Below are 27944 nucleotides of genomic sequence, written 5' to 3'. Positions count from 1 at the left end.
ACCTGATCAGGCATTTGTACTAATAATCAGGGGTCCTCTGAGTTGCTCGGAGAAATACAGGCAGTGTACGGGGTCCTGCTTCCTGCTCTGCTCGAGGTAAGCACACTGGACGGGATGTCCTCCGGATGTGCCCCTCTGCATAGGTCGAGCCAGCGGTAGGTACCATGGCGCACGACGTCCAGCCGCTTGATCCTGAGGAAGGAGGCTCTCTCTCCAAGGCGGAACTCTTCTGGCGACGACACCAGAAGTGGCTTGAACAGTCAGGCTATCTGCTGAGGCCTCGATACAGGGACGCATGGCGTCCGTCGTGGAAGGGGACGAACAAGGAGTACTATCTCGCTCCGGATGGTGTTACACTAAGGGTAAGCATTAGAGTGTTTGCCGTATCTACTGATCAGGATACACGGGTATCAGCGGGGGAATCTCATCGACGCGACTCGCGTCTCCGATGGTGCGCTAGTGGCCCTAAAACAAGTGGTCAAAGCGCGCCATCCTCACGAAATTCAAATCGGCCTCTACTTCTCTTCTGAGCCTCTTGCATCCGATCCAAGGAACCATTGCGTCCGCATTATCGAGGTTCTCCAGGTCCCTGACGAAGAAGACATGTCCTTGATCGTTATGCCATACTTACGTGCCTACTACGAGCCTCGTTTTGACACCTTCGGCGAAGTTGTCTCGTACTTCCAGCAAGTATTCGAGGTTTGTGTCTTTACTTAGTGATCCATCCATACTCCTTGATTGGTATGTCTACCAGGGGTTGCAATTCATGCATGCCCATCACGTAGCCCATCGGTCAGTGTAGGAGCCACTTCTTCGTGTCTAGCGACTCTGACATAGTTCTTTTCTGAAGGGATTGTGATGGACGAAATATTATGATGGATGGCACTGCACTATACCCTGAAGGGTTTCATCCTGTAGTGACGGACATGAAGCCTGATATGACCGGCTCGGCCAAGCACTACACTCGGACAGAGTACCCTACGAAGTACTACTTAATTGACTTTGGCTTATCACGATGTTACAATCCGGACGACGGACCCCCTCGCGAACCGCCCATTTTCGGAGGAGACAAATCCGTGCCCGAGTTCCAGAATTCTATCAAGCCAGTGGATCCTTTCCCTACCGACGTCTATTATTTGGGCAATATGATCAGGGAGGATTTTCTACAGGTATTTTGACTTCCATACTTCCACTTGAACGACATTTACGTCACTGGCAGACCGAGCGTGGCTTTGGATTCATGGAGAGGCTAGTCGCCGATATGGTCCAAGATGACCCCGCAAAGCGGCCTACCATGGACGAAGTGGTGGCTCGCTTCCAGGCAATTCAAATGTCACTTAGCAGCTGGAAGCTGCGATCCCGAGTGCCTGAACGAGATGAACTGGCCATCGTGGAAGCTTATCGTGCGCTGGTCCACTGGAAGCGTCGATTGTGGTATGTCCTCAGGGGCGTCCCTGCGGTGCCCCTGCCATGATCGATATCAGGGCTTCCTCTCGTCTATGGACGGACTATGTACACTCTACTGTCAACCCTAGGTTGTAATTGTGCTCTGCAGTTGCTCTCGACTTGTTATCTACTTGCTATCGATTGCTTCTGCCATCTTGGGTTGCTGTCTGTCCCCTACTCATCCAGCTCTGCGACTTGCAGTCAATCCATCGACGGGCACACCGAGGCAAGGAGTCACAATCGAAGAGTTTGCTCATATTTGTCCACGATGAGTTCAAGAGCTGATAAAGGCTGGAAAGAATAACAGCATCTAATTTATACAGTGTCGGTCGCTCAAAACCGACGCCTCGGGCATAGCCGAACGCGTGATGGTATCTCGTCCCGGGCAAAGACTCCAATGGGCCTGAAAACAGCGCCAATCGACTCGGATTGCCCGTAGCTTTCAGGCTATCTGATTACTTTCTCGAAATTCCAATATTTAAAATTTTGACATACCTGAAAAGTAAATTTGAAGCGGAGTTGCGTCGGAGTTACCATATATAGATATGCATTGATGGCTGTAATTAGTAATACGCCCTAACCCTAATGCAGTTAACCCATAATGGGTCTACTACCCCTATGTCAGGTCCCATTCTCGTTACACAGTTCTTGATACTCAGAGTGTCAGGTAAGCTTGAGGGCATATGAGCTGACTTGTGGAGATCTAGAATCATATAATACGCCCTCATACAGCACTATTTCTGGAGTAAGGTCACCCTGAAGGGGCACTGGGACTTCTGTGAGTGAGGATGCCTCACCTTTCGATGCTTGTTATACACCATTCAACTTCAGGATCATTCCCTCAACGAAATCCGTAATATTGAAATTTCCACCCCTAAAAGTGAACGCTTACGTAATCCATCAAAAAATCGAAATTGCAGGATTACGCATATTTTGGCCAGGTTTATGTTTCAAATTTTTTTCTGGAGGTCTGCGGCGCCCTAATTAAGGCGCTATGGAGGCGCCGATCCTTAGTGACCGACACTGTACTCTCGTGTTGCCCATGCTTTTGGTACATCGATATCTACCACAACACATCTTTTGTCTACATCAACCGTGACCATCTAAATTTCTACGAACAGCATGAATCGTGTAAGTTACACAGGCCATAAAGATACGTGCCGGGATAATCCATCCGAGCCTACATCGAGAGCAAGAAAGTCCTATCCGAAATATCATGTACAACGACGAAAAATATCTATGAGATGTTACTGCTACTATTAGCGAGATTAGTACATACTTCCGATAGTCAAAAGTCGATCAGTGTGGCAAGAGCCATAGAACACAACAATAAAACAGCACGAGAGCAGCCAGAGCAAAACAACGTGGGAGGCGCGACAAGCTGAAGCAGCATGCGGGCGCCATTACCGGTACTGAATTTCAGAGTTTAAGCTCTCGGGCTGGTGGATAGACGCCTTCTCGCTTCGTCCCTCTTTCTCCTCGGAGTCGCAGCCAACGTCCGCGGGGTCGCCGTTCCCAGCCTCGACCATCGAGAGCACCGGTTCGCCAGGGCCGACCCAATGCTCGTCATCGAAGAGTCCGTTCCGGGTCTGATCCCCAAGGTATTCCCATGTCACAGGCATCTGGCGGTACTTCTTTGGGAATACGGGTACGGGAAATCTACGAGGGTGTGGGTGCATCATGATGCAGGGTGAGAAGCGGGGCCCTTGAGCCCAAAAGAGTAATTGGACTCACAAAAGGTTCAGCAAAAGATGCACGCTGAAGGATATAGCCACACTCAGCAGCCACCCGAGCTGATACTAGCGGGCCGGTGTCAGAGCTAGAGAATCTCCCGGCAGCGTCGGATTTGTAGACGTACCATATCAATCGCGGCATTATTAACCGCATTCGCGTCGTAACTGCCGATGAGACCAGGAAAGGGCACTATAAAGCCGCACAACCACGCAACTGTCCGTTGCAGAACCAATGTCAGCTCCATACAATCAGATGGTTTGCAGTGGAAATACCCACAGCATCCACGCCAGTTGACACCCCTGGTGAAATAATAGAGCCCGTCCTTACTCCCATCGCTGTGCAGACGTCAGCTGAGCGTCGCATCCAAGACAGGAACGGGAACTCACTAGCAGGAAGGAACATGAATATTTCCCTTCCTCACCACAAAAAAGTCGCATAGAACAACCCCGATGACAGCGCCCATCAAGATCGTATAGCTCTCCAGAAAAGTGATAAACTTGGCCGCATCGACAAGGAACTTCCACGGCACGATCGCGAGCCCCAGGATCCAGCAGAGCACTTGTCCGCGGCGGATGGTGAGCCACCGCGGGGCGACGCCGGAGATGTCCGCGCCGAACGGGATGGAGTTTGCTGAGATGTTCGTGAGGACAGTCGCGAACGCAAAGGTCATGGCTACTATGAAGATGCAGAAGCGGGAGAGGGGCGTCCAGGTGTGGTTCAAGATCATATTGAGTTGGTCCCACAGGTTCCAGGCTGGGTCGCCGCCGTACATGACTTTTAGAGCGGATGTCGTCGCTATTGACATCTGTGGAATTGGAGTGATTGATATCAGCGCGCCGGCCACCGTGGAGGTGATGGATAGAACTCACAAAAGATATGAGGTTTTTGCAGATGAACATGGCATACCCCTATACACCTTGTCAGTTCGTTTACAGTTCTGGTTGGTCGCCACAAACCTGCCAGGAGCCGGCTTCCTCAGGCTTAGTCGCATACCTCGCCAGATCAGGCTGGTTAATCATCATAGGTGACACCTAAACACGAGTCAGAAACTCTGTCACAACCCTCACACCAGCAAGCAGGTGTCTTACGGCACTGATGACGGAATTAATGCCGTTCATCCACGCCCAGCCCAGCGCGCCGCCGCTGACGGTCGTCCGCGTCGCGAGGTCGAACTTGCTGAAGCCGCCCGCCTTGACACACGCCCACGCGGTGAGGCCGATGGCGCATGGCGGGAGGATGAAGGCTTTCACTTCGAATGCGCGCCGGATGTTGGATGGGTGTACGAACATCTGTTGTCTTACATGTTAGCCCGGGTGACACCGGGGGATTTCGAAGGGCGCGGCAGGCCTACCAGAGGTAGTTGTAATAAGTCTATTGGGCAGCGGGTGAGCTACGCACTACGGACAGAGTGAAGTAGCACCGACATATTACGATGAATGCCGTAAAATCATATGAGGTGATTTCCGCGCTGGCAGGGAAGGGCTTGAGGTCGGTCCACTTGTGCCCGAAGCTATGGGTTATAAGGTTAAGCTATGACATCGGCTCAGCAGTGAGGGCACGTACATGCATCTCAGTGCCACGCTGAATAAGAGCCCCGTGTAATATGCCTGGATGCCATACCTGAGAGCGACAGTTCATCACTCCATGTTCCAGCAGATTATGCCGCCAGTAGGACCTACCAGACTATGGCAACTATAGCACGCAAGAAGACGAAAAAGTAGCCGCCCCATACGCCCATTTGCGACCGTATGGCGATGGGGTAGCCTGAGTCACAGGTATGAGTCATATGTTTACCTGGAATTTAGGAGGGGAGAGGTACCAATATGATAGAGCGCGCCTTGCCGGGCATTGGCGACTGTTGCGACAGATGAAATGGAGGCGCCAATGATGTTGACAGCCATGGCCTGGCTAAAGCTAAGGCCGACAGCTACGAGGGAGCTCGCAGCAGCCCATGCGTTCGCATTGAATGACGAGCCCCACCTGTAACCGCGCTGCCTCAGCCAGTGCTGCAAGCTACACGTTCTACTACGATACAGACCATAGCGCCATGTAGTCCCATTTCGTCCATTTCCTCTCGCTGACCGGTGTGGGGTCGAGATCTGCGCGTGTTCAACGTTCAACGACCAATCCGCACGCATACGCACTAGCCAAACGTACCCTTGTTGCTCCATTGATGACGCCCGCGATATTCCTCAGACCCGCTGTGCGAATGTCAGGATATTCTTGTATGGTCTGACAAATGGCCTGGTCGGCGACGTACGGCGTCTCCAAGGCCCGCAGGACAGCGCCGATAGAGCGGACGTCGTGCAGGGACTTCATGGTCGGGCTGTCGGCTCCCATAGGCGATGACCAGGCCCTTTAAAGGGACCAAATGATGGCCAACAAATGAGGTTAGGTCTCTGACTTGGACTAGCCGTAAAAATATAAGTTGGTGGCGCCGGACGGAAGACAAGCAGCCACAATGATGATAGACGCGGCAGAGACTAAACAAGAGACCGGACGAGCAGGAGGACGTGCTGGCCCATCAGCAAGGCGGACGTGCCAGGGAAAGAGGACATGTTTACATAAGTCCAGGAAAGCAGACGCATACGGGGGATGTCCCGAAGTGGAACCGCAGCGATCGACCCGGACGGTGCCTGATGCGATCTCACCCCGTCGTTCCTGGCCATGGCGGTGCCGCTGGATCTGCTGCCAGATCTGACTCAGCCACCTCAGCCACAGCGCCCTCGGTGGCGTCCAAACACACCGGGTGGCACCGTGCCCTCTCAGGCTTCGTGCACCTTAAACTTAGCACCTCGCGCGCGACGTGCCGACAGCCCCTTCTTATCTTTGCCATTGGCATCGTATGTTTCCGACGGCAAGATGGACCGCGGTCAGAGGAGCTCATATGATCGCACTTTTCTGAGAGACCGGGCACCGAACAAGTTTAGTCTTATAATCACCCGCGCATCAGTATTTTGGGATGCGTCTTTCTTCTCCCACTAACATAGGCACTATGGCCTCAGAGGAGCTTAACTCTTTCGACAACCCCCTCCGCGACTTCACCGGCTATGGCCGCAGCCCCCCAAACGCCGAGTGGCCCAACAGCGCTCGCATTGCCGTGTCCTTCGTGTTGAATTACGAGGAAGGGGGCGAAGTGAGACCATTTACTCTCTTGTTATGAAAGCACTCACACAGATTGTATGCCCGGCAGTACAGCCCATCAAATGGGGATACCCGTACCGAATCCAACCTGGGCGAGAAGTTTGGTACCGTACCGAGGACGGATGGGTAAGCCCAGGTCCTGCAGTCATACATGTCGTCACTCACGTACTTACATCCTTTGACCATAGACGAAGAGACTGGACCATGGAGTCCCAGTTTGACTATGGCAGTCGCGCTGGCGTTTGGAGAATAATGTGAAGCTGACTAGCATCCGCGCACATTGTCGTAACGACTGACCCACATGCCCAGGAACCTGTTCGATAAACATAATATGAAAATCACCATATACGCGGTCGGGCGCGCCCTCGAGGTCAACCCCATCGCAGCACCCGAATTTGAGAACCACGGGCACGAGCTCGCCATGCATGGATACCGGTACGTCCTCTCTGACTTCCCCCTACCACGCCCGCCCTGACCCCTCTATTTCAAAGATGGATCGAACATACCGATTACGAGGGCAACGAGGAAGCAGAGAAGCAGCTCGTCCGCAGAGGCATCGAGGCCATCCAGAAATGCTCTCCCTCAGGCAAGCCCCCCTCGGGCTGGTACCTCGGGCGCCCGTCGTGAGCCCCCCATGCCTTCACATCTCGTCACGGCACCTTCTAAGCCGAATAATCGCCCAGGTCCAAGTCGCGCAGCCTGATCGCGCAGGTGCATAAGGAAATGGGGATTCCTCTGCTCTGGCAGTCCGATTCATGTGAGCCTGTCGCAGTTTATTACGCACCGATCACTGATAGCGCGTCTGTCCGACAGATGCGGACGACCTGCCATACTGGATCCCGTACCCAGGCGGGAAGAAGTCCGAAGGCCTACTCATGATCCCGTACTGTACGTAACCCCTTATTGTCCTGTGCGGCCCCGAGAAGAAATCAACGGGTCCTCTTCGGCTGTGACAGCATACGACAACAACGACTTCAAGTTCCATACGCCGCCCGGGTGGACGTCGACCGACGGCTTCCTGCAGCATCTCATCAACGCGTTCGACACGCTCTACGGTCGGTGAGCTTAAACGCTATCTGACAGCCCGCTCTCATGATCGTGTCCAGAGGAAGGCGGGAAGATGATGTCCATCGGCCTCCACTGCCGCATGTACGTCTACGGGCTCTTCTCTCGTCGCGTCCGAGATTTTGCTGAGACTTACTTGCTTGTAGCGTCGGCAAACCAGGACGTTTCCCGGCCCTCAAGAAATTTGTCGAGTACATCTCCAAGAAGGAGGGCGTCTGGGTCGCCACACGCACCCAGATAGCAAATCACTGGACGGAGAAAGTGAGTGCTAGTCAGCATGGAGCGGTACGAAAGTATCTCATGCCGCATGTCAGTTCCCATACAAGCCCGAGGAGGTTAAGTTTGCACCGACGTTCGATACCCCATTTTAATGATAGCCTGACGAAGTGTAGATATGCATACCAAATGACAATGGAAAGAAGGGTGGTAGCACTTACAGCCTCATGGCTGCTAAACAAACCTGCTTCTCCTGTGGTATGATCGTGGGCGCCCAATGGAAGGCCAAACGCGGATTTCGGAACCAGCGCAAGAAGCTAGACGCATGTTTCAGGAGTAAAGGTTCCTCCTGGATGGTATGGAAGCCCCGGTATAAACAGGCAGTCCTACGCTCGCACGTACGCAAAGAATAGACCTGAGCGCCAGAATTCTCGCCGCGGGGTTGACTCAAGGGCCTCCGGATCGCGTAGCCAGAGCGCCAGGCCAGAGGCTATATTGTGCCGTCGGAATGTCAACTACTAGTAGACTTTGGCGCCGCTAAACTGACATGTTCTAGAGGTAAAATAGTCGCGTCGTTGATTTGTCAGGTGGGGCTGCCGGGTGTCATAGTTTTGAAACGACAGCAATCGGTAGTAAGGTATGCTCTATACACCTGACAGGCCTGTTAAAATAATAAGGCAATGCGGGTCTCCGGAAAGCAAGGCAAATCTCACCAAGCCGAGGTACGACTGGAAACATCACACGCCAATGTTGTGGACTCGGGCATCGAGGAGCGACTGTTGAGGGATGATATCTAGTCTTGACTCTAGGTGACGGTTCGGCAGCTAAAGCTACCCCGGCACGCTGACGCAGGAGTGATTATTTCCGGTGACTCGAGACACTAGAAGCCTTGGTGGGGGACTGCGACATCTCCGTCCTCCAGCGTCCCCGAGGCTTTTTGTGCCGTATCACTATCAGTAATCGTGAGTGCGATTATACGCACAACCTTGTTACCGATAGATGATAATGACGTAGACTTGTGAAGTTCCTTCCTACGCCTGCAGGCTTCTAGTTGAAATGAATATCGGGTCGACCAGTCGTATTCTTGCCGGTGGCTCGTATCGGCCTCGTTAATCGATCGTGTGACTGATCTCACACAATGCCAGGCTATGATGAGGCTCTTTAGCAAGCGCGAGCGGGCGTTATGGACAGCGAAAGTATCTGGTGCATTGGAGTCTTCGTCTATTCCCTGCGAGCTCGCAGTTGTCTGCGGCTCATCACTGACTGTTGTCACTTGACCTCTCATACCGCCGGGCATGAAATGATATGGCACTCATGTTTGCCATTCCAGCGCAGGCAGAGTTATGCTTCCGCTCACGCCGGCAAATATTCAGCTCGACGGCAAGAAGCAACGTTCGTACCAAGGGCCACAGCCACCGGTATTGGAAATCTCAGCTGAGATGCAGCCACCCGATTAGGCAGGTCTAGTGTTCGTCCGGCAAGACTCGTCTTCTTCATCTCTCTGCCGTCGGCGAGATAGCAGGGCTTGCGAGCGTTAACTCAACGATGTCTTTAATCAGCAATGTCCAGAGCAGCGGGAAAGACCCTCACGGACTGCCGCGAGTTTCTTTCCCGCTGCCCTCTTCTTGAAGAGGTACACATCGTTGTGTCTCGTGGCCTTCTCCACTGGTCTTCTGCACTGCGTAGTTCATCGCCGGCATGTCTGTTGTTTCCCTTCACGTATCGACGTCTGTAGCCTCCCTTTCGCTGGTCGTTCATCCGTAATCTGTTCTCTAGAGATAACCCAGTTACCTTGGAGGATTTACGGAATACTATCTCGAAAATCGGACCTATCCAGCTGAAGGATGAGGAAGAGCAAGATTACCTTAGAGTTCTGCAAGCAATGCACGACTCTGTCCAGCGGTGAGAGGACTTGACTCCATCGTGTCCGCCCAGCTCATCATAAGTCAGCATCTTGGATGAAGAGGACTACTATCCTATTCCCGACCGTGTGAGGTTCCCGCGCGAGGACATATACTATCCGGCAAAGGAGGACAATGAGCTTGGTGCATGGGCTTGGAGGCAAATTAAACTCCTTAGTGTCGTCGCCAATTTCTGATAGCTTTCCAGATACACCTTGAAAGACGTCCAGACCGATGCCACCACCACGGGTCCCCTGGCAGGCCGCACGGTGTGCTTGAAGGATTGCGTCGGGGTCGCAGACGTCCCGTGCCTACTGGGAACAGAAGTTATCACCGACTATGTCCCGAAAACAGACGCAACGGCTAGTACTAATCCCACAAGAGCCACTCACTATATGAACACTGATCCGAGCTCTGATAGATTGTTACCAGACTCCTGGAAGCTGGTGCGACTATTATTGGGCAGTCGGTATGCGAAAACATGTGCACGTTCTCTGTCTCCTTCAGTGCAGCGACGGGTCCCGTGCATAACCCGTACGCAAGGGGTCGTAACGCTGGTGGCTCTTCGTCGGGTTCAGCCGCCCTCGTGGCGGCACAGCAGGTAGACCTCGCTATAGGGGCAGATCAGGGAGGGAGTATCCGCATGCCTTCGGCCTTGTGTGGATGCGTGGGTCTGAAGCCAAGTAAGCCCCTTTTAATCTGTTGGCATACAGTAGGAAGTCTGATATTCCGCATGTCAGCCTTCGGACTTGTGCCCTACACAGGAATAGCTTCCAACGAATCCACAAACGACCACACAGGCCAGAAAGACTTCGTCAGTATGACCGCAATTTGTTAACCATCCTTTTTCAGGCCCTATCACCAGAACGGTACTGGACAACGCGTTGATGTTGCAGGTCATTGCTGGAGCAGACGGGATTGATGATCGTCAAGGAGCAGGCTGTCCTTTCCCCAAGGACGTCCCGAAATACGTTGATCAGCTCCTCGCGAGCCGTCACAAGTCCCTGGAAGGCATGAAGATCGGAATCCTCCGCGAAGGCCTGGACATGTCTAGCGTCGACCCACGAGTCCATGCCAAGGTCGTCGAAAGCGCCATGAAGTTCAAGGAACTGGGCGCGACCGTCGAGGAGATATCTATTCCGTTGCATAAAGAAGGCCCGATATATCACCTTACCGTCGGAAGAATGGCGGGGTACCTTAGCAGAATGGGACAAGCCTCCTCCCGGAAGGAGCTATATTTGACGGAGCTCACGGACAAATTTGTGCCTTGGACGCAGCAAAAATGGGACAAGGTTCATGATTTCTCATCTGACCGACTCTAGCTGACTGTGATATATCACAGCTTTGGCCGACAGCAAGCAATGTGATGATCAACGGTGCCTACTGCTGGGACAAATGGCCTTCGGTAAGCAGTGCCCAAGGAGATGTAGATCAAGCCAGACCTGATAGTTATACTTTCAGCTGTATGGGAAGACGCAGAACCTGCTTCGAAAGTTGAGAGACGCTTACGACGACAAGCTTGCCACTTACGACGTGATAATTCTGCCCACTGTCCCTCAAGTCGCGGGTACGCTGGGCAGTCAATCGGACAGACCAATGGACAAATTAGCAAAGACAGTGGGCCAGGTAAGACGACCACTCCACACGAAAGAAACACTGTTCACTCGCTTTTTAGAACTTAAATTGCGCTATGTTTAATCAAACAGGACATCCGGCGTTAACGCTACCAATTGGCATGCTCCCGCCTCATGATGGACCTGAAGACTTGCTACTACCGGTTGCATTCCAGATTATCGGCAAGCATTTTGACGAAAGTACGATATACCGCGCAGCACTTGCGTGGGAGGACAGATTCAACTGGAAAGACCTGTGAATACCAAACTTACAGTCCCTATAAAGCTGTGGAGAGTACAAGCGGATACGCAGCGGTAAGCCATCCAAGAAATATGTACAGTAGAGATGTCTCCCGCTAGGTATTTTGTAAATTATATGCGGCGCATGAAGGGCAGGCCTGCCTAAGTGGGGGGTGGAGGAGGATACGCCCACTGTTCGGCACCTTCCATGAATGCGAGAACGTCATTGAAGGATTGGTGGCCGCTCGGATCGCCGAAAGGCATCTCGGAATGAGGCCCGAGCAAGGAATATGACGTGAAATCCTGGCCCTGTTGATGTTGCGGGGGGGCCTGAGGGAGCATATGGGCCATCGGCGGGTGTACTTGACCTGGGTGCATCATCGGCATAGGAGGCTGAGACTGCATGGGGGAGGGTGCCTCCACCACCGATCCTGCGGCTGCCATCGCCAGCGTATGAAGGGCAGGTGCGACAGGCGAATGGTCGTTCGGTGATCTGGGCGTGTTTGTGCCATTCCCCGCAAGGGATACTCCGCTGAGCATCTCGTCTCCGGAATTGTTCCCACTGCCATCGTCATCGAGGGACGACGCTTGACGATATATGCCTTCCCTCTGATCCGTCGCGATGTCGTCCTGGACAGCTTCGTCGATACGCTTCTTGATGGGCTGACGAAGTAGCTTAACCCAGTGACGTGCCATCGGCCAAGTTGGGGTCATCGTCGCTAGGATATCCGTAGACGCTAAAACCAACTGGGGAACTTCCATAGATCGTTCTGGAAATACTATTACCAAAGTAAGCACTAGGTTGTCTTTATTCACGAGAATTGATCTTACGCCACGGCCATCGCCAAGCATACATTAAAGTTGCTGCACCAAGGAATGTGCTAAACCCCTATCACGAAACACCAGGTTCAGATGGCAAACAAAGTCCAACTCGAAAATGACTCACTAGGTGCGGAGAAAGTCCCGAGTAATGTGTCAGCGTTGTGAAGTCCATGATGATCGTGATCAAGTCGATTGCAGCATAGAACATCTCTTTGCCACACTGGACCCAGAAATGGGGAGCAGGCGTCACATCGCCCTGCCAGGGAGCTTCCAGCGAATCAAGTGATAGCCCCGAGGTCTCCGGGGCAAGAGCGCGGATGATGTATGGCAGATATGCACGACGCAAGATCACCTCCGCGGCTTTGTGAACGACATGATTCCAAGTGAAAGCCTACAGAACATTAATGTCACAAAAACTTCATTGCACCAGGGTCAACAACTTACGGTCTCTAGCCCGCGCTGATAGTACACCGAGAGGTTGCCACGACTGTATTGCTGTCGATTAGGCAATTGCTAAATGAAGGGGAGTCAGCATGGTTCATTCTGACCAGACTATAACGTACACTCCTCCAGTAATTCAAATCAGATTTCAGAATGGAATACTCGCTCTGCATATCCCATGGAGGCACTTTCTCGCCCTGCAGCCGGTCGGTGTTGCATGCCCGCCGAGCGGCTCTTCCCCACAGCTCAGCCACTTGCACCATATACGCCATCATACCCATATCCACGGGGCTCCCATTCGGCTGGAGGGGCGGTCTGTGGAACTCCGCGAGGTAATACGGTGGTGTGGGCGTCCCGAACGCGAAGCTGTCTTCGTCGCAGGGCAATCGCGCGCTCACTTCGCTGGCAAGGATGGCAGAAGGACGGCAGCCGCCGCTACTGCTGGACCGACTGTAGTTGGCTTTAGCATTAGGGTAGGGAAGAAAGGTAGTTCACTCACTCGTTGATGTAGAGCGTCCAGAATGTCCGTCGCGCTTCTTCGGCTGCGATGATCTGGTCTCGCGGAGAGCCAGGAGGAACCGCGTGAGTTTCTTCTTTGTGAAGGCCCAAAAGGAATGCCACTGATGAGGCAGCGGTCAGAAAGTCAATCCATGAGATACTAGGGCGACTTACTCCTTGCCGCTATGCCCATGATCATCCAACTACGTTTGCCTTTGCATGCTCCCCAATCTGCTATGCCCAGTAAATACGCAGCTTGGCACGCCTCCAGCGTAGGTTCGCCCAAAGCTTCGAACAAGAGCGCTCTAGCCCTGTCTCCAAAGTAGCTCGGTGGACGTTTACAAGAGCCGCAGAACTGGACCAGACCAGGGGAGAACCGATATGTGGATGCGCATATTGCATATATGAGGACGGAACTGACGACCCTTGCGGGATCGCGCAGTCTGGCTATGAACGTGGGCTTATGTAGGAAAGCTAGATGGGACATTGATAAAGAATCAAATGACCAAGAAACAGTGGTACTAACCGCACTGATTAATGCGCACGAAGAATATGTCGCATGCTTCTTCGATCAACTCCTGTGGCGGCAGGCTACTCCCCATGGAATCAACAAACATAAAGCAGCTGGGACTTCGCTACAGACGAACTCACATGTCTTCCACGGGCCCTACCGGTGGATTACTCCATTCTCTCGACTCAGAACCCCGTCCGTTGGGTACTACTCGAGGGCTGCCGAGGTCGGAGGGATTTTTTTCGGACGGCGACGATAATGCACGGGACATAGATCCATTCGTATTTCCGTCCACACTATCGACTCGCTTGACACGTCTCGAAGGCTGGATGGAGCAACTCAGTCTGTCGTGCGCGCTCAACGATCGCCCCGTCAAGTACATACCGCCCGGTCAATAAAGCTCGTCCCTTTCGGCGGAAATACACATGTCGCAGCCAGTCCGGCCTCAGAACAACTCCCTTTTAACCGCAGCAGCACATAAGAACGCCGGGGACGCCTTGAAGTGTGCAGAATATGATAACTCACGGCAGGGTGGCTTTCCCAAATGTAAGCATTTCGTCTTTGCCCTTCGACAACGTTTGCACTAGAGACGATGCTGTGAGAGAGCCCTCGTGGTTATCACAAGGAAATTAATTTACAGCGACAGAACCTCGTTTAGTGTGGATTGGAGAAGGAGTGGGCTGCTGCAGTGGGCCGACGGCAAGCCCAACCGTCGCCGGCGATTGCGGGTCCATAACTTGGCGAGCCGCCGCGAAACTGAAGCCGAGAAGCTTGTGTAAGATCCTGTTGGAATCTCAACCTTTTCCTGTGCGCAGTTGGCGGCCTCGCAGTGCTCGTAGGACGCCGGTCGCTGTGTAGGACAGAGGGAACGGGGGCGGGGTCCGTCTAAGGTCCGTCGTACGCCAGATAAGGCGACAGCCAATCATACTTGCCCGTTGCCGTCGGCAGCCCCCTTTCTATAAACACTGCACCTCTGCTGCGAGCGCTTTCCGCAGATCTTTGACGGCCCTCATCGAACTTTGTATATTGTTGGCTGGCCCAACACTTCACGTGCTGCTGTGAGCACTGTCCTGGAGGCGTTTTTACACGCGAATCTGTTGCTGAATAAGCGATTTGACAAGAAACGTTTCGAGGCTGCGGCAACTGCCACTTCTTATGCATGCTCGATCCCCCGGAATCCTGAGATGTATGCTGGCTTATACTATAATAGCACATAACTCCTCATCTCAGCGCTTATGTAGTGCATCACCTCTTTCAGGGACTTGGGATCTGGCAATCTCCGTGAAAGCGGCGGGATCCTAACGACCTTCCGAGGTCATCATCCTACAACTTTCCTCCAAGCCGGAAGTGCATTTATATCCTGAGTGATCCTGATGAAATGTCAATGCTTCGTATCCCGGAAAAGATAATAGCAGAAGGCTTCCGCAATTTGATTCAAGGGCCACCGACGTGCACAGGCGTTTCATCCACCCGCCGTTTTGCTGAAACAGGCCCGTTATCTTGGAGATACATAGATATAAGCAGCATGTCTGAACATCACAGTAGATTTCCTTTGTTTAGCGATTCCTGCAGATATGTGGCTCAGATAGCTATGGGGCTCTATCGAATCTGAAGTCCACGAATCCCCACCGATAGAAGCGACATTGACAGGTATCGGCCTCTAAGATGTTAGACGGCCCTGATCTCATTGTTGCAGGCGAACTACCTGACGCTTGACTTGCGTATACTGGTGATTGACATGCTCATTGAGATGCTCCTCGCCTTGCCGAGTGTGCGCGGTCTCTTAATCAGAGTCTCCTCGTATTCCGAGTCTGTGGATGCATATCACCCATGTACCCCCGATAACTGTCCTGCTTATACTTAAGCTTAAGAGCAGGCCTTGTCGGAGGGCATCCAGGCTGGCATATTGGGAGTTACGGTTCAGGAATGTATCTGCGCATATACATGTACTTCCCAGCAAATACAGATATCCGAGGTCAGGGGAGCTTATGAGGAAAACAAAGCCAGAGTACATAATATAGGGAAGCGGTTCAGACGCATTGTTCCCCTGTATGCGTTGAAGACGGCATAAGCAGTGAATTCGAACGCCACCGTTGAACGCCAGGGAAGACGACGGCCAATCACGGTGCTGCCTTCCGGCACCCCTCCCGGGCCGCTGCTCCGTTGATGGATTGAAAGTCCCAATCAAGACCTCACTTAAGGCACTGCACATGCATATCGAGCACTCTATTTGAAGTACAGCATCCTTGGTATGCAAGGTAGCCCGTGCAACTCGGGCGTCAACGAGTATCTGAATTTGGGATGGTCGAGCGACTATGCAATGACTCATGCGGAGTCGGACCTGTTTCTCGTTCGACCATGCATGCTTCAGGCCCAGTAGACCCTTCGCAAAGCAAGCTGTTTGCTCCCCTGGTATTAGGTAATCTTTCACTGTCTCATAGGTATGGCCTACGGCTCTCGATGAATATACTATGTGATCACTAACCTGGAAGTCCCACCTAGAATTGTCCTTGCCCCGCTCACCCGGAACAGGGCGTCGTCCTCAGAAGCGCACAAGAACACATGGGTTCCGAATGAACTAAACACTCTCTATTATTACCAGAGGGCAACGCCAGGCGGCCTTCTTATATCGGAAGCTACGTGAGTCCCGCACGTGAAAAGGAACCGAACCAGTCCTGATTTTTGAACGATATGTACAGGCCTATCTCCCGACGCGCATCGGGGTCATTAGGCGTCCCTGGAATATATACCCTCGAACAATGTCAAGGGTGGGCGAGTATCACAAAAGCGGTCCATGACAAGCAAGGCTTCATCTTCTGTCAACGTACGTCCGGAAGTTACAGGCGCTTGCGGTTCACCCCCGACGGAGCTAATGACTAGCAGTCTGGCATCAGGGACGTGCAGCACATAGTAGACTGACCGGCCTTGAACCATGGTCTTCATCCGCCGTCCCGATACAAACGCTGCACCGAGCCAAAGGCTACGACCCAGCACCCTTTGACACGCCACACTCCATGACTTACGACGAGATACAGGAGGTCCACCAGGAGTACATAACAGCGGCTCGAAACGCCATTGCGAGCGGGTTTGACGGCGTCGAGGTCCACGCTTGCAACGGGTATCTACCGGACCAGTTTCACCACTCGAATATCAACGTGCGGATGGACGAGTACAGCGGTTCGCCCGAGGCACGGTGTCGCTTCACGATCGAGCTCGCTCAGAAGCTCTGCGACGCCATCGGCTCCGACAAAGTGGGCGTACGACTCGCACCGTTCGGGCTATACAATGAAGTGAGCAGATCCCTACTACAGAGTAACGTCCAGTAACTGATGTTACGCGCAGACTAGAGGCGACGACCGTCGACATCAATGGACCTATTTATGTTCAGCACTTTCCAAGCTTGAAGTGGCTTATGTGTGAGGAAAACCCGACCTATTTGCTACGGAAGTAGAATGACGAAAAACTTCGCAGTCATCTCATAGAGCCTCGATTCGATGAATGGCGGTCTGAAGGCGAGAAGCTCGAGCTTCTGCACCGTTCAGATACCAAAGAAGAGGTGTCATTGAGACCGTACCGCGAAGCTATCAGATCACCCACTAAGTGCATCGTAGCCGGTGGCTACCATCCGGGAAATTGCTGGGAAGGCGTTGAGAAGGTGAGCGTCTCCAACGAAGACTCGATGTCGCACATGTAAACCTTCGCAGGGGGAACATGATGCTGTAGCATTCGGCCGCTGGTTTGTCTCCAACCCCGACCTTGTCGAGAGACTGAGGACCGGGAAGCCGCTGTACAGATACGGTCGGTATCTATCTCCCACACGTGAAGCATCCATTTGACCTGAAATTCTCGGTATCAGACCGTTCCCTCTTTTACGGACCATTTGATAATAACGAGATTGGCTATACCGTCCACCTGTCCAGGGAGTTCGCTGACGAGACCGACATCGGGCGGGCACAGATGGTCTGAGCTGTCATTCTCGCTTGAGGGTTGAATAGATGGGTGTACCTTCAAGGGGTGCCTAGTAATCCCATTCTGATATATTGAATAACAGAGGGTCCCGGGAAGGGTGTGATAGGACATTAGTGGCCACCGAAGATGGACGGGGTCTGGTACACTGCTGCCAGGGGCACTCAGTATTTCCATGAGTCAAGGATATATACCTACGATGACTGGATTGTCGCGCCTACGCTTTATCCAGTTCTGCCTGCCAATGTACTATGCTTGCATCTAGCCTAGCTTCCATGCTCTGGGCCCTGGTGAGGCTTCGTCAAGAAGTACGACCGACATTTATCGGTTTTGGCGAACTCGATAGCATTCTTTTGGCGTAGGACAAGGAGCGGGGATTGATACTTATAGTAAATACATTTGAAGTAGCCGTAGAGAAGAGAACAAAGGTGCAGCTGAAAGCCACAGCTTAACGTTCGCTTACCATGCGAGGACTTCCGGTGCTGCTTCTCTTCCACAGCCTGCACCCGCTTGGTTGCCCTACCACCTCCGCGGCCTATTCCTTCGAAAATCTTCCTTGCTCTTCACCGCGGTTGTCGATACGAGTATTAGTGGTCGGCAGAAGTGCTCTAGAAGTTGCATTTCTCGTCGCCTTCAGCAACGTCGAGACCTCCATCCCTCCGGTCCCTCTTGCTGGACCAGAGCTCGTCTTGTTCGGCACCTCAGAGGCAGCGACTCGGTTCGAGTTAGACATTGAGATAATATAGAGACAAGCGATACGCAGATGTGCGTCTCTAAACTCCTTGAGAGCTAAAACAGCCTGGTTGTATGCGTCCTGCAACTTCTCTGGATGTCTCGCCGCCACCTGCCGGACCCGGATATCGTGAGGCATACGCGCCAAGGACTCCAAGTAATCTCGGTGCTTCCCCTGCATATACCGCCGCATCCTCTCCATGAACCCCACATCAGCCCGTTTATCGCGTCCCGAAGGCACCGGAAGACGTGTCTCTGCGAGCATGTGGTCGACGTCGAGGAAGATATCGATGGCATGCATGATTGGACTCTGGCCTGCTGATGGCCCGCTCAGGTCAAGGACATCGTTGTCGGCGACTCCCTCGTATGGCCAAGGAGGCGAACCCTGGCCCTCTGAACCGCTTCCCTTCCACCAGTGTCTAACTTCATGGTAGTAGGTGTATGGGTCCACAACAGCCCGCATCGAACCCAACACTCTCGTAAGTCCCTTGACGATCTCTGCTAGTCTTTCGAGATCTTCGCCAATGTCGCCTATTGCGCCTGGGCTGTCGACATCTTCCATGCGGCAATAATTATTTATGATCTTGAGCGCTCGGGCAGCTTCAAACTCAATTGCCGCGCATTTGGCATAGAAGCTTCTCTCGTCTTCTTTGCCAGAGAAAAGGTTCACATGCCTGATGTTGCCAACTGATAAGGACCGGCTGCCGTCAATGACGGTCCAATTCCAAAGGACAACATCCGCGAACGTGAGGATGGGTGCTATTCCTAACTTCCTCGAGACTGCCGTCAATGGCACAGTTAAACTGCGAGGCACCAGCACCGACGGGCCAGCTTCCCCTCGGGGCTGGGAATGCACGAAGAAATGGACGAGGAATGCTAGTATCAAGTGGGCTCGTTGAAGTAGCCGTAGGTCGCCAGCGAGGCAATCCGTATCCAGCACCGGCCACTGTAGGTTGGTATTGTATCAGTCAGTTTTGTTCCGACTGCGCGGGGAATTGCTTACCATCCTCACGCGATCCCTCCATTGGGCCCCTGCAGTTCGTTTATCTCTGCTGCTGGGACTGTCGTCAATTCCCAGACTCATTTCCGCCTGTGCCTCGAGTAGTGCGTCCTCCCATCGTTTGAACTCCGTTGGCAATACCCTCAGTGGCTCGTGAGGGAGGAAGCCAGTGGTCTCGTCGATATCGTATTGCTGTACCTCTCGTGGGGGCATCCAGGTTCCTTTCCGCATATTCCACGGGTTCATAAATGTGATCTCCAGTAGCAAGGCAAAAGCCGTCCTGATCGCTCCCCATAGCGACAAAGCAAGTTGCTTGATCTTGACCATAGGTACGTCTGCTTACGTTGGAAGTTGGGGACGGACTCCTGCGTCTGTGGCTACGGGAGCGGCCAGGCCTCCTCAAAAGCCACAGGAATGCAAGCACAGTAGCCCTTTTCGGTATGTTATGTTCAGGCTCTGCAATATGGAATGATCACCAAGAACTGCTCGTCCCGGCTCAGCGTGCGTCTTGCCTGGCTGCTGCAGCATCCTTAATAGGTCCATAGTCGTCGCAGCCGCCCCTCGTACGCTTGATCTTCTTCTTGACTTATCAGTGAGTCATTCGGCCTGTGGCTCCATCCGTCCGCAGAGGACACACCACGGCTATCGTGGGCGTCGGCCTGGCTGGGTCACGCTGTTGATCCTGCGGGGGAGCGTTCGGTGAGGAGAACAGTTTTCCTGAGCATACTCTTGACGCTGCGCCCTTTTCATCCGGTCGGTGACTTATGTGTATACCTGGTACCTCCCTCAGACGCTCACGATCAATCAGTACCGTTTTTGACTTATGTCATGTCTTCCTCCTAGATGTCACTCTCGGAAGCCTTCTAGTCACCGACGAGAGTGTTGCCCACAGTCTCGATTCGGTCGCAGATCTGCAGGACACTTCTCAGGCAATGCATGCCCAAGCCCTACAGCTTGATATGCTTGCGCACAAGCACTGGTGTTGCCCTGGCTAACGAGTCCTCTCATCTCGCTCGAGCTCCTCCTGAATTACCGTGAAACCTGATGCCATCGAATCTGCCAGATGTTTATGAACCCACTTATGAGCTTAGCGCCACATCCATGTCTACAGTGATTACTATCACGTCAACCGCGCCTCAATGGATTGGGGCGTATCTCTCTTCCTACAAAAAGGCCATACTCCCGAACCACCTTGGTGCGGACGGGCTAATGTCAGCTTGCGGGATATCTGTCCTTTCAGTGAATTCCGAGGAGACGGGGATACTGGTGGGGACACGCTTACTTGCATGAAAGCCGCGTGTAAGAGTATGCGGGCTTCACCTGTACTCCCGCTAGATCCGGTGGTTGTCGGAACGCGCTCTCCGGTTGAACTGTGAGTTACCGGAACTCCGGAAAAGATTATGGTCCTCATCCCACTAACTTAACAACGACGTAGGGAAGACAGACTGGGAACCAGTCCATGTACTGGTCCACCGCATCTTCCGTGACAGACAATCCGGAGATCACTGCGAGTGACGATCTCTAATGTTGTTGTTCGCTAGCCTGTGTATCGTACGAGTCATGGCTAAGCCAAGGTATGTGATGTGGTCTCTATTCTACGTGTTGAGAACCACCGTCCCTTCCGGAAGTCAAGGTGTTCCCAGGTACAAATTGCCCCAAAACATCACACCACCTGCATTGCCTACTGAAAGGGTTTGCTCTGTCTCGCGTTTCTCTCCCAGCCGTCACCAGTCTAACTGGCTTTTCGCGAGTGTTGTACCAAGATAGGAGGAGTCAGAATACAACCAGATACTGCTCGGTATCCCAACCTAGACGCCTCAATGCAGGCTTCACGCAGTGCGAGATCATTCCGTCTGGGCCACAGACCAAGATCAAGCCATCGTGCGACGGGCTAGGCATATGCTCGGCGATCATGTCTTCGCTAATCCGCCCGACACCATACTTCCATTGGTTGGGACAAGTTGTGAGCGTGTAATGCAAGCGGAAGCGGTTGTTGCCATGGGTGGATTGGAGGACCTCCAACTCGTCCCGGCAAAGGATGTCTGCTTCCGTCTTATTGGCGCTGATTAGCCAGAGTCGTGTCCGGTCATTTTCGTCGTGGAGTACGCGCCTCAAAACCTGGAGAATTGGCGTGATACCTAGGTGTCCTGGTCAGACAGTATCTCCAGAGAGGGTGCAGACATACCACTGCCCCCGCATATGAGACCTAGGTTCTTGATGCGTCTCTCCACACCTTTCCATACAGCGACGCCAGAGCCTCTCCACTCGAAAGAGCCGAGAGGCCCCTTCAACTCAACGAGATCTCCAATGGTGAGCTGGTGAAATCCTACTGTCATCTTTCCGCCTGCGGGGTATTGAGGCGAAGGATGATATATCCTTGACGACAAGAAGTTAGACACCAACCATGTGCTCAAAGGAGGCAACCCACTTAATCAAGAACTCGACCGATCCAGCAGATTTGTGCCATGACACTGGTGTGTAGGCCCGCTGCACCAGCTCCGAAGTATCTTTTCTCCTCAGTCGTACGAATACATGCTGACCCACTGGCAGTCCGAGCTGCCGTGTTTGTGTCGGAAGGGAGAAGCGATAAATCCAAGAGTCGTGGTTCAATTGTCGGATTTCTGTCAAACGAACACTCTTCCACGCCCTTTTGTTCAGGAAATTCACCGAAATATCATCGGGCTCTCCCTCTGGTCGCATATTTCCTCCTGTCAGCGTTCCTATGTGATACTGTGGTGGGAGGAGCCAAGGATATGAGTATGCAACAGTAATAACGTAACCAAATTACCTCTGCTAGCCGTGCTCGGCCTTCCGGAGAATGGATCGCCATGAAGTCATCTGTTGCATCTTCGCCTGCAACAAGCAGGATCGAATCAGCTCCCCCTGGATGTTCCTTGAGGAAGGGTGTGCCATCGTACACCTCGCCCTTCACAACGAACCAAGGTTTAGCACGATCCTGTCGCCTAAGTTCTTCAAGGGTAACATCCCTCTTCACCTTGGGATTTGTCATGGCAATTTCTTCAGTTAGCGCGAAGCTCCCGCCTGAAGTGACCGCCGTATGTTTGTCGCCCCAAGAAGGCTTACCGATATCTTTCCCTTCAGCTTTCATACGCTAGCACACAGAGAATATTCAGTGTCCATACAAGGCCATACCTGAAGGTTTACCTCCATCCACCCTCCGGACGCGGTACCTGCCAGGGTGGGATGCTCGAACAGTAGCTGAATCTCGCCGTCCACCACGGTTCGGCTTACTGCGACCCTGAACCACCTACCACGAAATAAGGGTAACGTCATACGGGATAGAGACAGGCCTACCAGTTATTCATCATGCCCAGAGCGGTCCAATACCTGCGAGGTGCAGTCAGGCGTGAATATGTCCAGTCAGTTTCATCCTCACATATCTCGAGGCTGTAGTGCTAGACCCTCGTCCATGGCTCGGACCATGATCGCGTCGCAGTCGGCGAGAGAGGCATGAGAGATGCGATATGACCAGAAACACCAGCAACTGTGCCACTTTTAAATACTTTCGCAAGCGAGGACCTTAGACCCACTGACAAGGATGTGTCCCTCTCTGTAAGATCCAGGGTACCGTACACAGGGTCGTGATGACAGATCGTGCGGAATAGATCCTCGGGATAGTCGCTGTTCCCCATACAATATGTGAATATAGACGGAGCTATGATAGCGGGACTCACATTTTTGCTAGCTTCCAAACATCGCCTTGGTCTAGGGATACTTCGACTCTAGTTATCTTTCGGCCACCACCGGAGTAGGCGTAGCCTTGGATCAAGTAGCTTTCTCCCTCGCTGACAGTCAGGACCTCGTTATGGTCCGGCCGTGCAATAGCACTATTCACGTTCAACTCCCTAGAGGGATGTCTGACCTCGTTGTATGACTACGAGGTACGGAGGACATACGTTATAATATATCTGTAGGCCTCAGTATGAACGGCGTACGTGATGAGTCTCAGTGCTGGAGACCCTTACCTTGGATCATACCACCAATGTCTTTCAGCTCGCGCTTGATCAGGTAGGACTTGTGTGGGTAGTACCTTATTATCCTGGGAGTATAGCAAGTTGCTATAACGCAGGAGGAAAAAATGTGATTGATAAGCTCACCCAGAAGTGTAGCTACCCTCGACTAGGTCAGGAGTACAATTCTGTGGAATCAGAAGGTGAGCAAGACTCACGTAGTGCTGGCTTTCCTCAGCGCTCACTTCAATCCGTTTCAACCACTACAGAATATTTTCAGAAGCGGTACTTCACAGAGATTAGGAGATTACCTTGACTGAGCGACCACCGATCTGTCCTGGCACTATGAGTCTAACAGGAAAACCGTGGTCCGGCTCCAAAGGCAGACCATTCATAGCCCACGCTACAGATAGATTGAGAGGTTTCAGCTCCCGCCTTCGCATTGACATGGGGCATGGAGGATGTACCGCACCGATAAGCATCCCTTTATCCTTGCTCTTTGCCCAAGATAGTTTCTGCGACGTGCCATACGGCCCGTTAGGAAGACTATCGCATCCCTCGAAGACTACGTGTTTTGCCTGCCCGCGGAGGGGTTTGACATGTTCAAGCACATCGGATAGGTAAACTCCGGTCCAGAGAGCGGTCGAAACTAACAGCTACTCAGCTTACATGGCCAGATCGCCCGCTGAGCCAACACACCTCCAGCAGCACCCCAACTGAAACCGAGACTTTTGCGGACAGCATTTTGTTCCTTCCGCCTGTTACCGGCGCACACCAGAGTCACAGGCAATGTGACGACGCGAAACGTTTGGGCTAACTCCTCTAAGCTGAAATTCGCTTCCCTCTCTACCAGACCATGGACTCTGATCGTCCACGAGTCACGCATTTGATCGTTCACGCGGGGGACCGCACCGTGGTTTCGCACAAAATGAAGGTGCGCAGGGGTGAGAAATCCCTTGTAACAAATGAACACAACACCAAGCCCTGTGGCACATAGTTGCGACATACTGCATTGAACAACTCGGGTAGCCTCGCTTCCGTGTTAAAAGGATGCTTTCCTGTAAGGCGAATCAAGTTTGGGTTCTGTGGCTCGCCCGTTAGATTGCCGAGAGAATACTGGAAAGGAGTACTGACGCGCTTGATCCACTTGTCTGGAGTCTCCGCATCCTAGTAGCTTTGTCAATGCACCGGAGCTACCGCAAAACGAATGCCATACCTCTTCAGCTACTGCAATAGGATTCTCATTCTTAGGGAGTGGGGGCAGTCCCTCGGGAAGGACAGAGCCTTGTCTACCAGGGTCGTGGAAGGTGACGGGAAGGAAAGGCTGCGGTAAAGATGGGTAACCGCCAGAAGGGTATGTGCTCAAACTGGAGGATGTGGAGAGGTCAGAGTAGTCAGATAGGACAGAGACGCTACCGCTCTCTGAGCTTGCGTCCGAATTATTTGCGGTCATGGTAGTAGGACCGTCTTGATGTCCTGCGGTATACGAGCCAGATATTCACTCGAGAGTCTGTAATGTCTTTCATGCTTCCAGAATAGGACAATCTGGAGTCTCCGCTGATCCTACTGTCCGTTAATGCAGATAAGCCTTCCCGCCCCATGACCCTGGGCGCCTAGGAGCCCAGAGATAAGGGCCAGTTCCATTGAACACCAAGACTGGAGCTCGGTGTTGCCTGCTTCGCTTCAGGGAAGAATGAGGCATTCGATCCTACGTCGGAACCTCAATAGCAGCATACTGCTCATTTGTCTTTCGGGTTTGGAATCGGATTGCCTTCCGACAAATGGGGTCCGGAAGAGTCGGAGGGAAGGTCCAATGTCAGCATTCAGTAAAAATACACATAGTACCTGGATTGAAAAAAAGGCTCAGTGACATGAGATGTAGAACTGTTTCCCGTTTCGTGGAACGTGACGCACTTGTGACCATTTACCGTGACTTATACAACACTCTCTGCACTTAAGTCAGACTCGGATGTATTAGCTCCCTTATCTATGGATACTGTAGCCTGTAGCAGAATAGTCCAATGCGACGCTGACTCTATGTAAGAGAGTTGGAGAGATATAAGTGACAGAATCATACCCCTCATCGATAGGGCACAGGAATGAATGAGATCATCAGATTAAGGGCCTGAAGAAGACCAGCGGTCAACTAAGGTTATCCGCATTCGGAGCAGCGGAAAGTGCTATGAACGTACTATTGCGAGAACCCCAGAAATCCAGAACGCCTTGCCGTAGGGACGAGCTTGGAAGCGGAAGATCATTGCAAATATCACTCCGCCAAGATTGCCAGTGGCTCCAACGATGCCGGTCTAAAAAATAATGAAGTCAGGACTCGAAGACTTCCCGCGATTGCGAGCTCACCATCAAACCGTTCGAGTCTAATGATTATCAATTAGCGTCCCAGAGTCTGAGACTATACCGCAACACTTACTCGGATTACAGTGAGGCACGAGGGCGAAGTTTGCTCCATTCCCCGCTTCATTGAAGAGCGCCGTCAGGAGGAAGAGAACAATCGCAACACCCACTCCAGAAGGTATTTGCATCAGAACCAGAACCAATATGGTTCTATCTAGGAGGCAACTTACGTGAAGGATGCGGTCGGCCATCGATGTAGACACCAAGGCCCACCGACAGCAGACCCTGGATAACGCCGCAAGAGATAGTGAGATACTTTTTACCCGGCACCTGGAAATATCTCAGCCAGGTACAGGGTAATAGTTAGTGCTGCGTCTTACACCATAACGCTGGTACACCAAATCTCCCAGATATCCACCTGCCAATCAAAGTCGCTGTCAGCGACCGGAGGACGCACTCAACAGATTAACAGTCACCCATCGGCCGAGTCACGATGTTGATCAAGCCATACACCCCTGCGATCTGCGTGAACTGTGTCAAGTGACACTGCGCGCGGTGTTCCACGACCACTCACATAACCAGCTTTTGTCTGTCCGAACGAAGGCGAATTGTACAAGTTAAACAGAACATTCGCGAGATTGGCATCTATCGCCAGCTCATAGCCAAACGTGGTCAGGTAGGCGAGGGAGGGCAGCCAAGTGAGCGGGTTGATGAGCGTCGTGTACGCGACATCCCACGTCAGCTCTCGATTGACTGCTACATCGAGCTCCGAAGTAATTTCTGCGGGGCAATGTTCTGAGCGAGCGCAGCTCCGGATACAGAGGCAATATAACACGACTCTTACTGGGTGATACCCCGACGGGCGCAACAGTGACCTGCGTTCCCGAACCCGATGCCTTCTCCACGTCCACACTCGGCTCCTCTTTCACAATATCTTTCTCCTGGGACGCGGCTTGCTCCTCGTGAAGTCGCCGCTGGGCAATCGGCAACTTGCGCCTATCCGCCCACTTCCCAGCTGGATGGTCCGTACCAAAAATCATAGTTATCGCTGCAACGAAGAGCAGGACCGGGACAGGCACGATCGCGAAAGCCACGCGCCAAGCGACGCGGGAGGACAGCCCGTCTGCTAGGAAGCGGTTGTAGAGCCCGATCATGATCATGAACGTGAAACCGCCTTGGACAACAAGCACCTCATGAAATTTCCTAGAGTTCACGAGGCGAGATACTTACCGCCAGAATTACCCCATCCTCCCGCAAGGGCGTTCGCTGTGCGAGTTTAGGGTGAGTGAGATGACGGAAACTCTGCGTAATTCTGGTACTCACCCCTGCCAACGACGTTCTTATCGAAGAACGCTGTGGTCCAAGCCTGGCATGTGACGAAAGTGCCGCCCAGGATGCCGATGAAGAACCGGACAATGTAGAGTCCTTGAGTGGTGGAGATTGTCCCTGCCAATCCCGAGGGAACAGCTCCGATGACGAGCATCGCTGCCATGATTTTACGAGGGCCATATTCTACGTCGTGCCTTCAGCAACTGCAGTGGCACAGTTGCAGAGTCCTTACTGTCGACCAGAGGTCCAACACCTATCCGCACTATCAGCGTAGCGCATAGCGAGACGACGTTCGAATTCCCTGCGTCCATTTCTGTCAGTAGAGGGTAACTTTGAAAACACTAGTCAAATTATCCCACCAATTTGGTCGGCCGTCAAGTGCAAGTCGCTCTTGATGGCGTCCGGGATTAGTGGCGAGAAGGCAAACCAAGACAAGCTGCGTGGATGAGCACTATCTCTCGGGGGAAACAGTAGAGGGATACGCACAACGCGACGAAGAATCCTAGCCAGGCTCTGTGCCGTTTGGATTCAGCACGGTCACGGAAGGGAGAGAACGGATGCGTACAAGTGGAAGTTTCTCGAGTACTGGTTGTTGAGAGACAGTATCGGGAGCGTCGTGCATTTGAGGTTGACGGGATTGACGATGGCCTTGAAGAGGCCTGCTGACCGACCCTGCCTTTCCATTGCTCACTTTCTTGAAGCAGCTTGAGCTAAGTCTGTAACTGGGTCCACGCCAAAGAGATGCGGTGTGACTTGGATAGTCTAGCCACGGTTTGACCAACATAGCTACTTGAATAAGGTCACTTTAGTCGTTGTCAGTCTGGATCTGATGGAACCCAGGTCGTGGCCGTTATCTCGGCCGGGGTAAGAACCTCTCGGCTCCCTGCTGCCACCCCACTGCAAACAGCCGCTGAGAGCGCTCCCGGTGCCTAGTAAAGAATTCCTTATCGCCCAGGCAGGCGG

General features: G+C 52.7%; 9 protein-coding genes across 9 annotated transcripts; 4 read left to right on the top strand and 5 right to left on the bottom strand.

Annotated features, from left to right (window-relative positions):
* Positions 1 to 164: 164 nt before the first annotated feature.
* On the top strand, positions 165 to 1474 carry GLOTRDRAFT_79257 (uncharacterized protein; the record flags this gene model as incomplete). Its single annotated transcript, XM_007870267.1, has 5 exons — positions 165 to 362; positions 415 to 699; positions 755 to 792; positions 851 to 1169; positions 1220 to 1474. The coding sequence occupies 5 exons, from the start codon at positions 165 to 167 to the stop codon at positions 1472 to 1474; spliced, it is 1095 nt and encodes a 364-aa protein (XP_007868458.1).
* A 1200-nt stretch (positions 1475 to 2674) lies between these two features.
* On the bottom strand, positions 2675 to 5594 carry GLOTRDRAFT_122425 (uncharacterized protein). The gene is made up of 16 exons (XM_007870266.1): positions 5441 to 5594; positions 5338 to 5381; positions 5219 to 5279; positions 5000 to 5160; positions 4860 to 4944; positions 4744 to 4800; positions 4605 to 4690; positions 4532 to 4551; positions 4269 to 4469; positions 4137 to 4211; positions 4050 to 4088; positions 3567 to 3985; positions 3457 to 3515; positions 3305 to 3393; positions 3181 to 3245; positions 2675 to 3105 (listed from the first exon to the last, which is right to left on the bottom strand). Exons 1-16 carry the CDS (start codon positions 5518 to 5520, stop codon positions 2850 to 2852), a joined length of 1797 nt encoding a protein of 598 aa, XP_007868457.1. The 5' UTR covers positions 5521 to 5594; the 3' UTR covers positions 2675 to 2849.
* A 581-nt stretch (positions 5595 to 6175) lies between these two features.
* Positions 6176 to 7760, top strand: GLOTRDRAFT_131451 (chitin deacetylase Cda1; the record flags this gene model as incomplete). Its single annotated transcript, XM_007870265.1, has 11 exons — positions 6176 to 6316; positions 6374 to 6450; positions 6513 to 6578; positions 6634 to 6759; positions 6816 to 6947; positions 7008 to 7081; positions 7138 to 7212; positions 7281 to 7379; positions 7431 to 7473; positions 7536 to 7650; positions 7704 to 7760. The coding sequence occupies 11 exons, from the start codon at positions 6176 to 6178 to the stop codon at positions 7758 to 7760; spliced, it is 1005 nt and encodes a 334-aa protein (XP_007868456.1).
* A 1406-nt stretch (positions 7761 to 9166) lies between these two features.
* GLOTRDRAFT_107248 (amidase) lies at positions 9167 to 11379 on the top strand (the record flags this gene model as incomplete). The annotated part of the gene is made up of 10 exons (XM_007870264.1): positions 9167 to 9324; positions 9382 to 9507; positions 9556 to 9666; positions 9715 to 9868; positions 9928 to 10189; positions 10247 to 10306; positions 10359 to 10798; positions 10849 to 10911; positions 10968 to 11132; positions 11182 to 11379. The coding sequence occupies 10 exons, from the start codon at positions 9167 to 9169 to the stop codon at positions 11377 to 11379; spliced, it is 1737 nt and encodes a 578-aa protein (XP_007868455.1).
* GLOTRDRAFT_140076 (uncharacterized protein) lies at positions 11352 to 13956 on the bottom strand. The gene is made up of 9 exons (XM_007870263.1): positions 13772 to 13956; positions 13647 to 13711; positions 13295 to 13594; positions 13122 to 13242; positions 12745 to 13072; positions 12626 to 12694; positions 12306 to 12572; positions 12191 to 12248; positions 11352 to 12138 (listed from the first exon to the last, which is right to left on the bottom strand). The coding sequence occupies exons 1-9, from the start codon at positions 13900 to 13902 to the stop codon at positions 11522 to 11524; spliced, it is 1956 nt and encodes a 651-aa protein (XP_007868454.1). The 5' UTR covers positions 13903 to 13956; the 3' UTR covers positions 11352 to 11521.
* A 2033-nt stretch (positions 13957 to 15989) lies between these two features.
* Positions 15990 to 17597, top strand: GLOTRDRAFT_46102 (NADPH dehydrogenase; the record flags this gene model as incomplete). The annotated part of the gene is made up of 8 exons (XM_007870032.1): positions 15990 to 16072; positions 16134 to 16271; positions 16331 to 16455; positions 16515 to 16921; positions 16974 to 17047; positions 17103 to 17286; positions 17336 to 17429; positions 17488 to 17597. 8 exons carry the CDS (start codon positions 15990 to 15992, stop codon positions 17595 to 17597), a joined length of 1215 nt encoding a protein of 404 aa, XP_007868223.1.
* A 535-nt stretch (positions 17598 to 18132) lies between these two features.
* On the bottom strand, positions 18133 to 19542 carry GLOTRDRAFT_46282 (Indoleamine 2,3-dioxygenase; the record flags this gene model as incomplete). Its single annotated transcript, XM_007870045.1, has 2 exons — positions 18133 to 19275; positions 19333 to 19542. The coding sequence occupies 2 exons, from the start codon at positions 19540 to 19542 to the stop codon at positions 18133 to 18135; spliced, it is 1353 nt and encodes a 450-aa protein (XP_007868236.1).
* A 1560-nt stretch (positions 19543 to 21102) lies between these two features.
* GLOTRDRAFT_107246 (nitrate reductase) lies at positions 21103 to 24753 on the bottom strand (the record flags this gene model as incomplete). Its single annotated transcript, XM_007870262.1, has 17 exons — positions 21103 to 21467; positions 21515 to 21705; positions 21758 to 22059; positions 22118 to 22441; positions 22495 to 22597; positions 22645 to 22677; positions 22727 to 22834; positions 22885 to 22971; positions 23025 to 23195; positions 23316 to 23389; positions 23519 to 23563; positions 23612 to 23703; positions 23773 to 23949; positions 24000 to 24255; positions 24309 to 24383; positions 24435 to 24467; positions 24517 to 24753. 17 exons carry the CDS (start codon positions 24751 to 24753, stop codon positions 21103 to 21105), a joined length of 2673 nt encoding a protein of 890 aa, XP_007868453.1.
* Positions 24754 to 25480: 727 nt separating this feature from the next.
* Positions 25481 to 27665, bottom strand: GLOTRDRAFT_46230 (nitrate/nitrite porter; the record flags this gene model as incomplete). Its single annotated transcript, XM_007870040.1, has 14 exons — positions 25481 to 25606; positions 25659 to 25675; positions 25729 to 25821; positions 25883 to 25982; positions 26033 to 26070; positions 26129 to 26167; positions 26220 to 26447; positions 26488 to 26826; positions 26883 to 26918; positions 26976 to 27164; positions 27214 to 27282; positions 27341 to 27417; positions 27468 to 27494; positions 27547 to 27665. 14 exons carry the CDS (start codon positions 27663 to 27665, stop codon positions 25481 to 25483), a joined length of 1497 nt encoding a protein of 498 aa, XP_007868231.1.
* Positions 27666 to 27944: the final 279 nt, after the last annotated feature.

The sequence above is a fragment of the Gloeophyllum trabeum genome, assembly GCF_000344685.1.
Source record: "Gloeophyllum trabeum ATCC 11539 unplaced genomic scaffold GLOTRscaffold_00011, whole genome shotgun sequence".
In the NCBI taxonomy this organism is placed as follows: domain Eukaryota; kingdom Fungi; phylum Basidiomycota; class Agaricomycetes; order Gloeophyllales; family Gloeophyllaceae; genus Gloeophyllum; species Gloeophyllum trabeum.
This window is presented reverse-complemented; position numbering and strand designations above follow the sequence as displayed.

Bases quoted from the DNA above. Each gene is read 5' to 3' on its own strand.
- GLOTRDRAFT_140076 (XM_007870263.1), bottom strand. From the start codon at position 13,902: ATGTCCCGTGCATTATCGTCGCCGTCCGAAAAAAATCCCTCCGACCTC. The intron at 13,712-13,771 runs GTGAGTTCGTCT...CATGGGGAGTAG, and splicing joins GTAGGGCCCGTGGAAGACAT to CCTGCCGCCACAGGAGTTGA. The intron at 12,695-12,744 runs GTACGTTATAGT...CCCTTCATTTAG, and splicing joins ATTTGAATTACTGGAGGAGT to CAATTGCCTAATCGACAGCA.
- GLOTRDRAFT_122425 (XM_007870266.1), bottom strand. From the start codon at position 5,520: ATGGGAGCCGACAGCCCGACCATGAAGTCCCTGCACGACGTCCGCTCT. The intron at 5,161-5,218 runs GTCTGTATCGTA...GCGCGGTTACAG, and splicing joins TGGGACTACATGGCGCTATG to GTGGGGCTCGTCATTCAATG. The intron at 3,246-3,304 runs GTACGTCTACAA...CCGGCCCGCTAG, and splicing joins ATAATGCCGCGATTGATATG to TATCAGCTCGGGTGGCTGCT.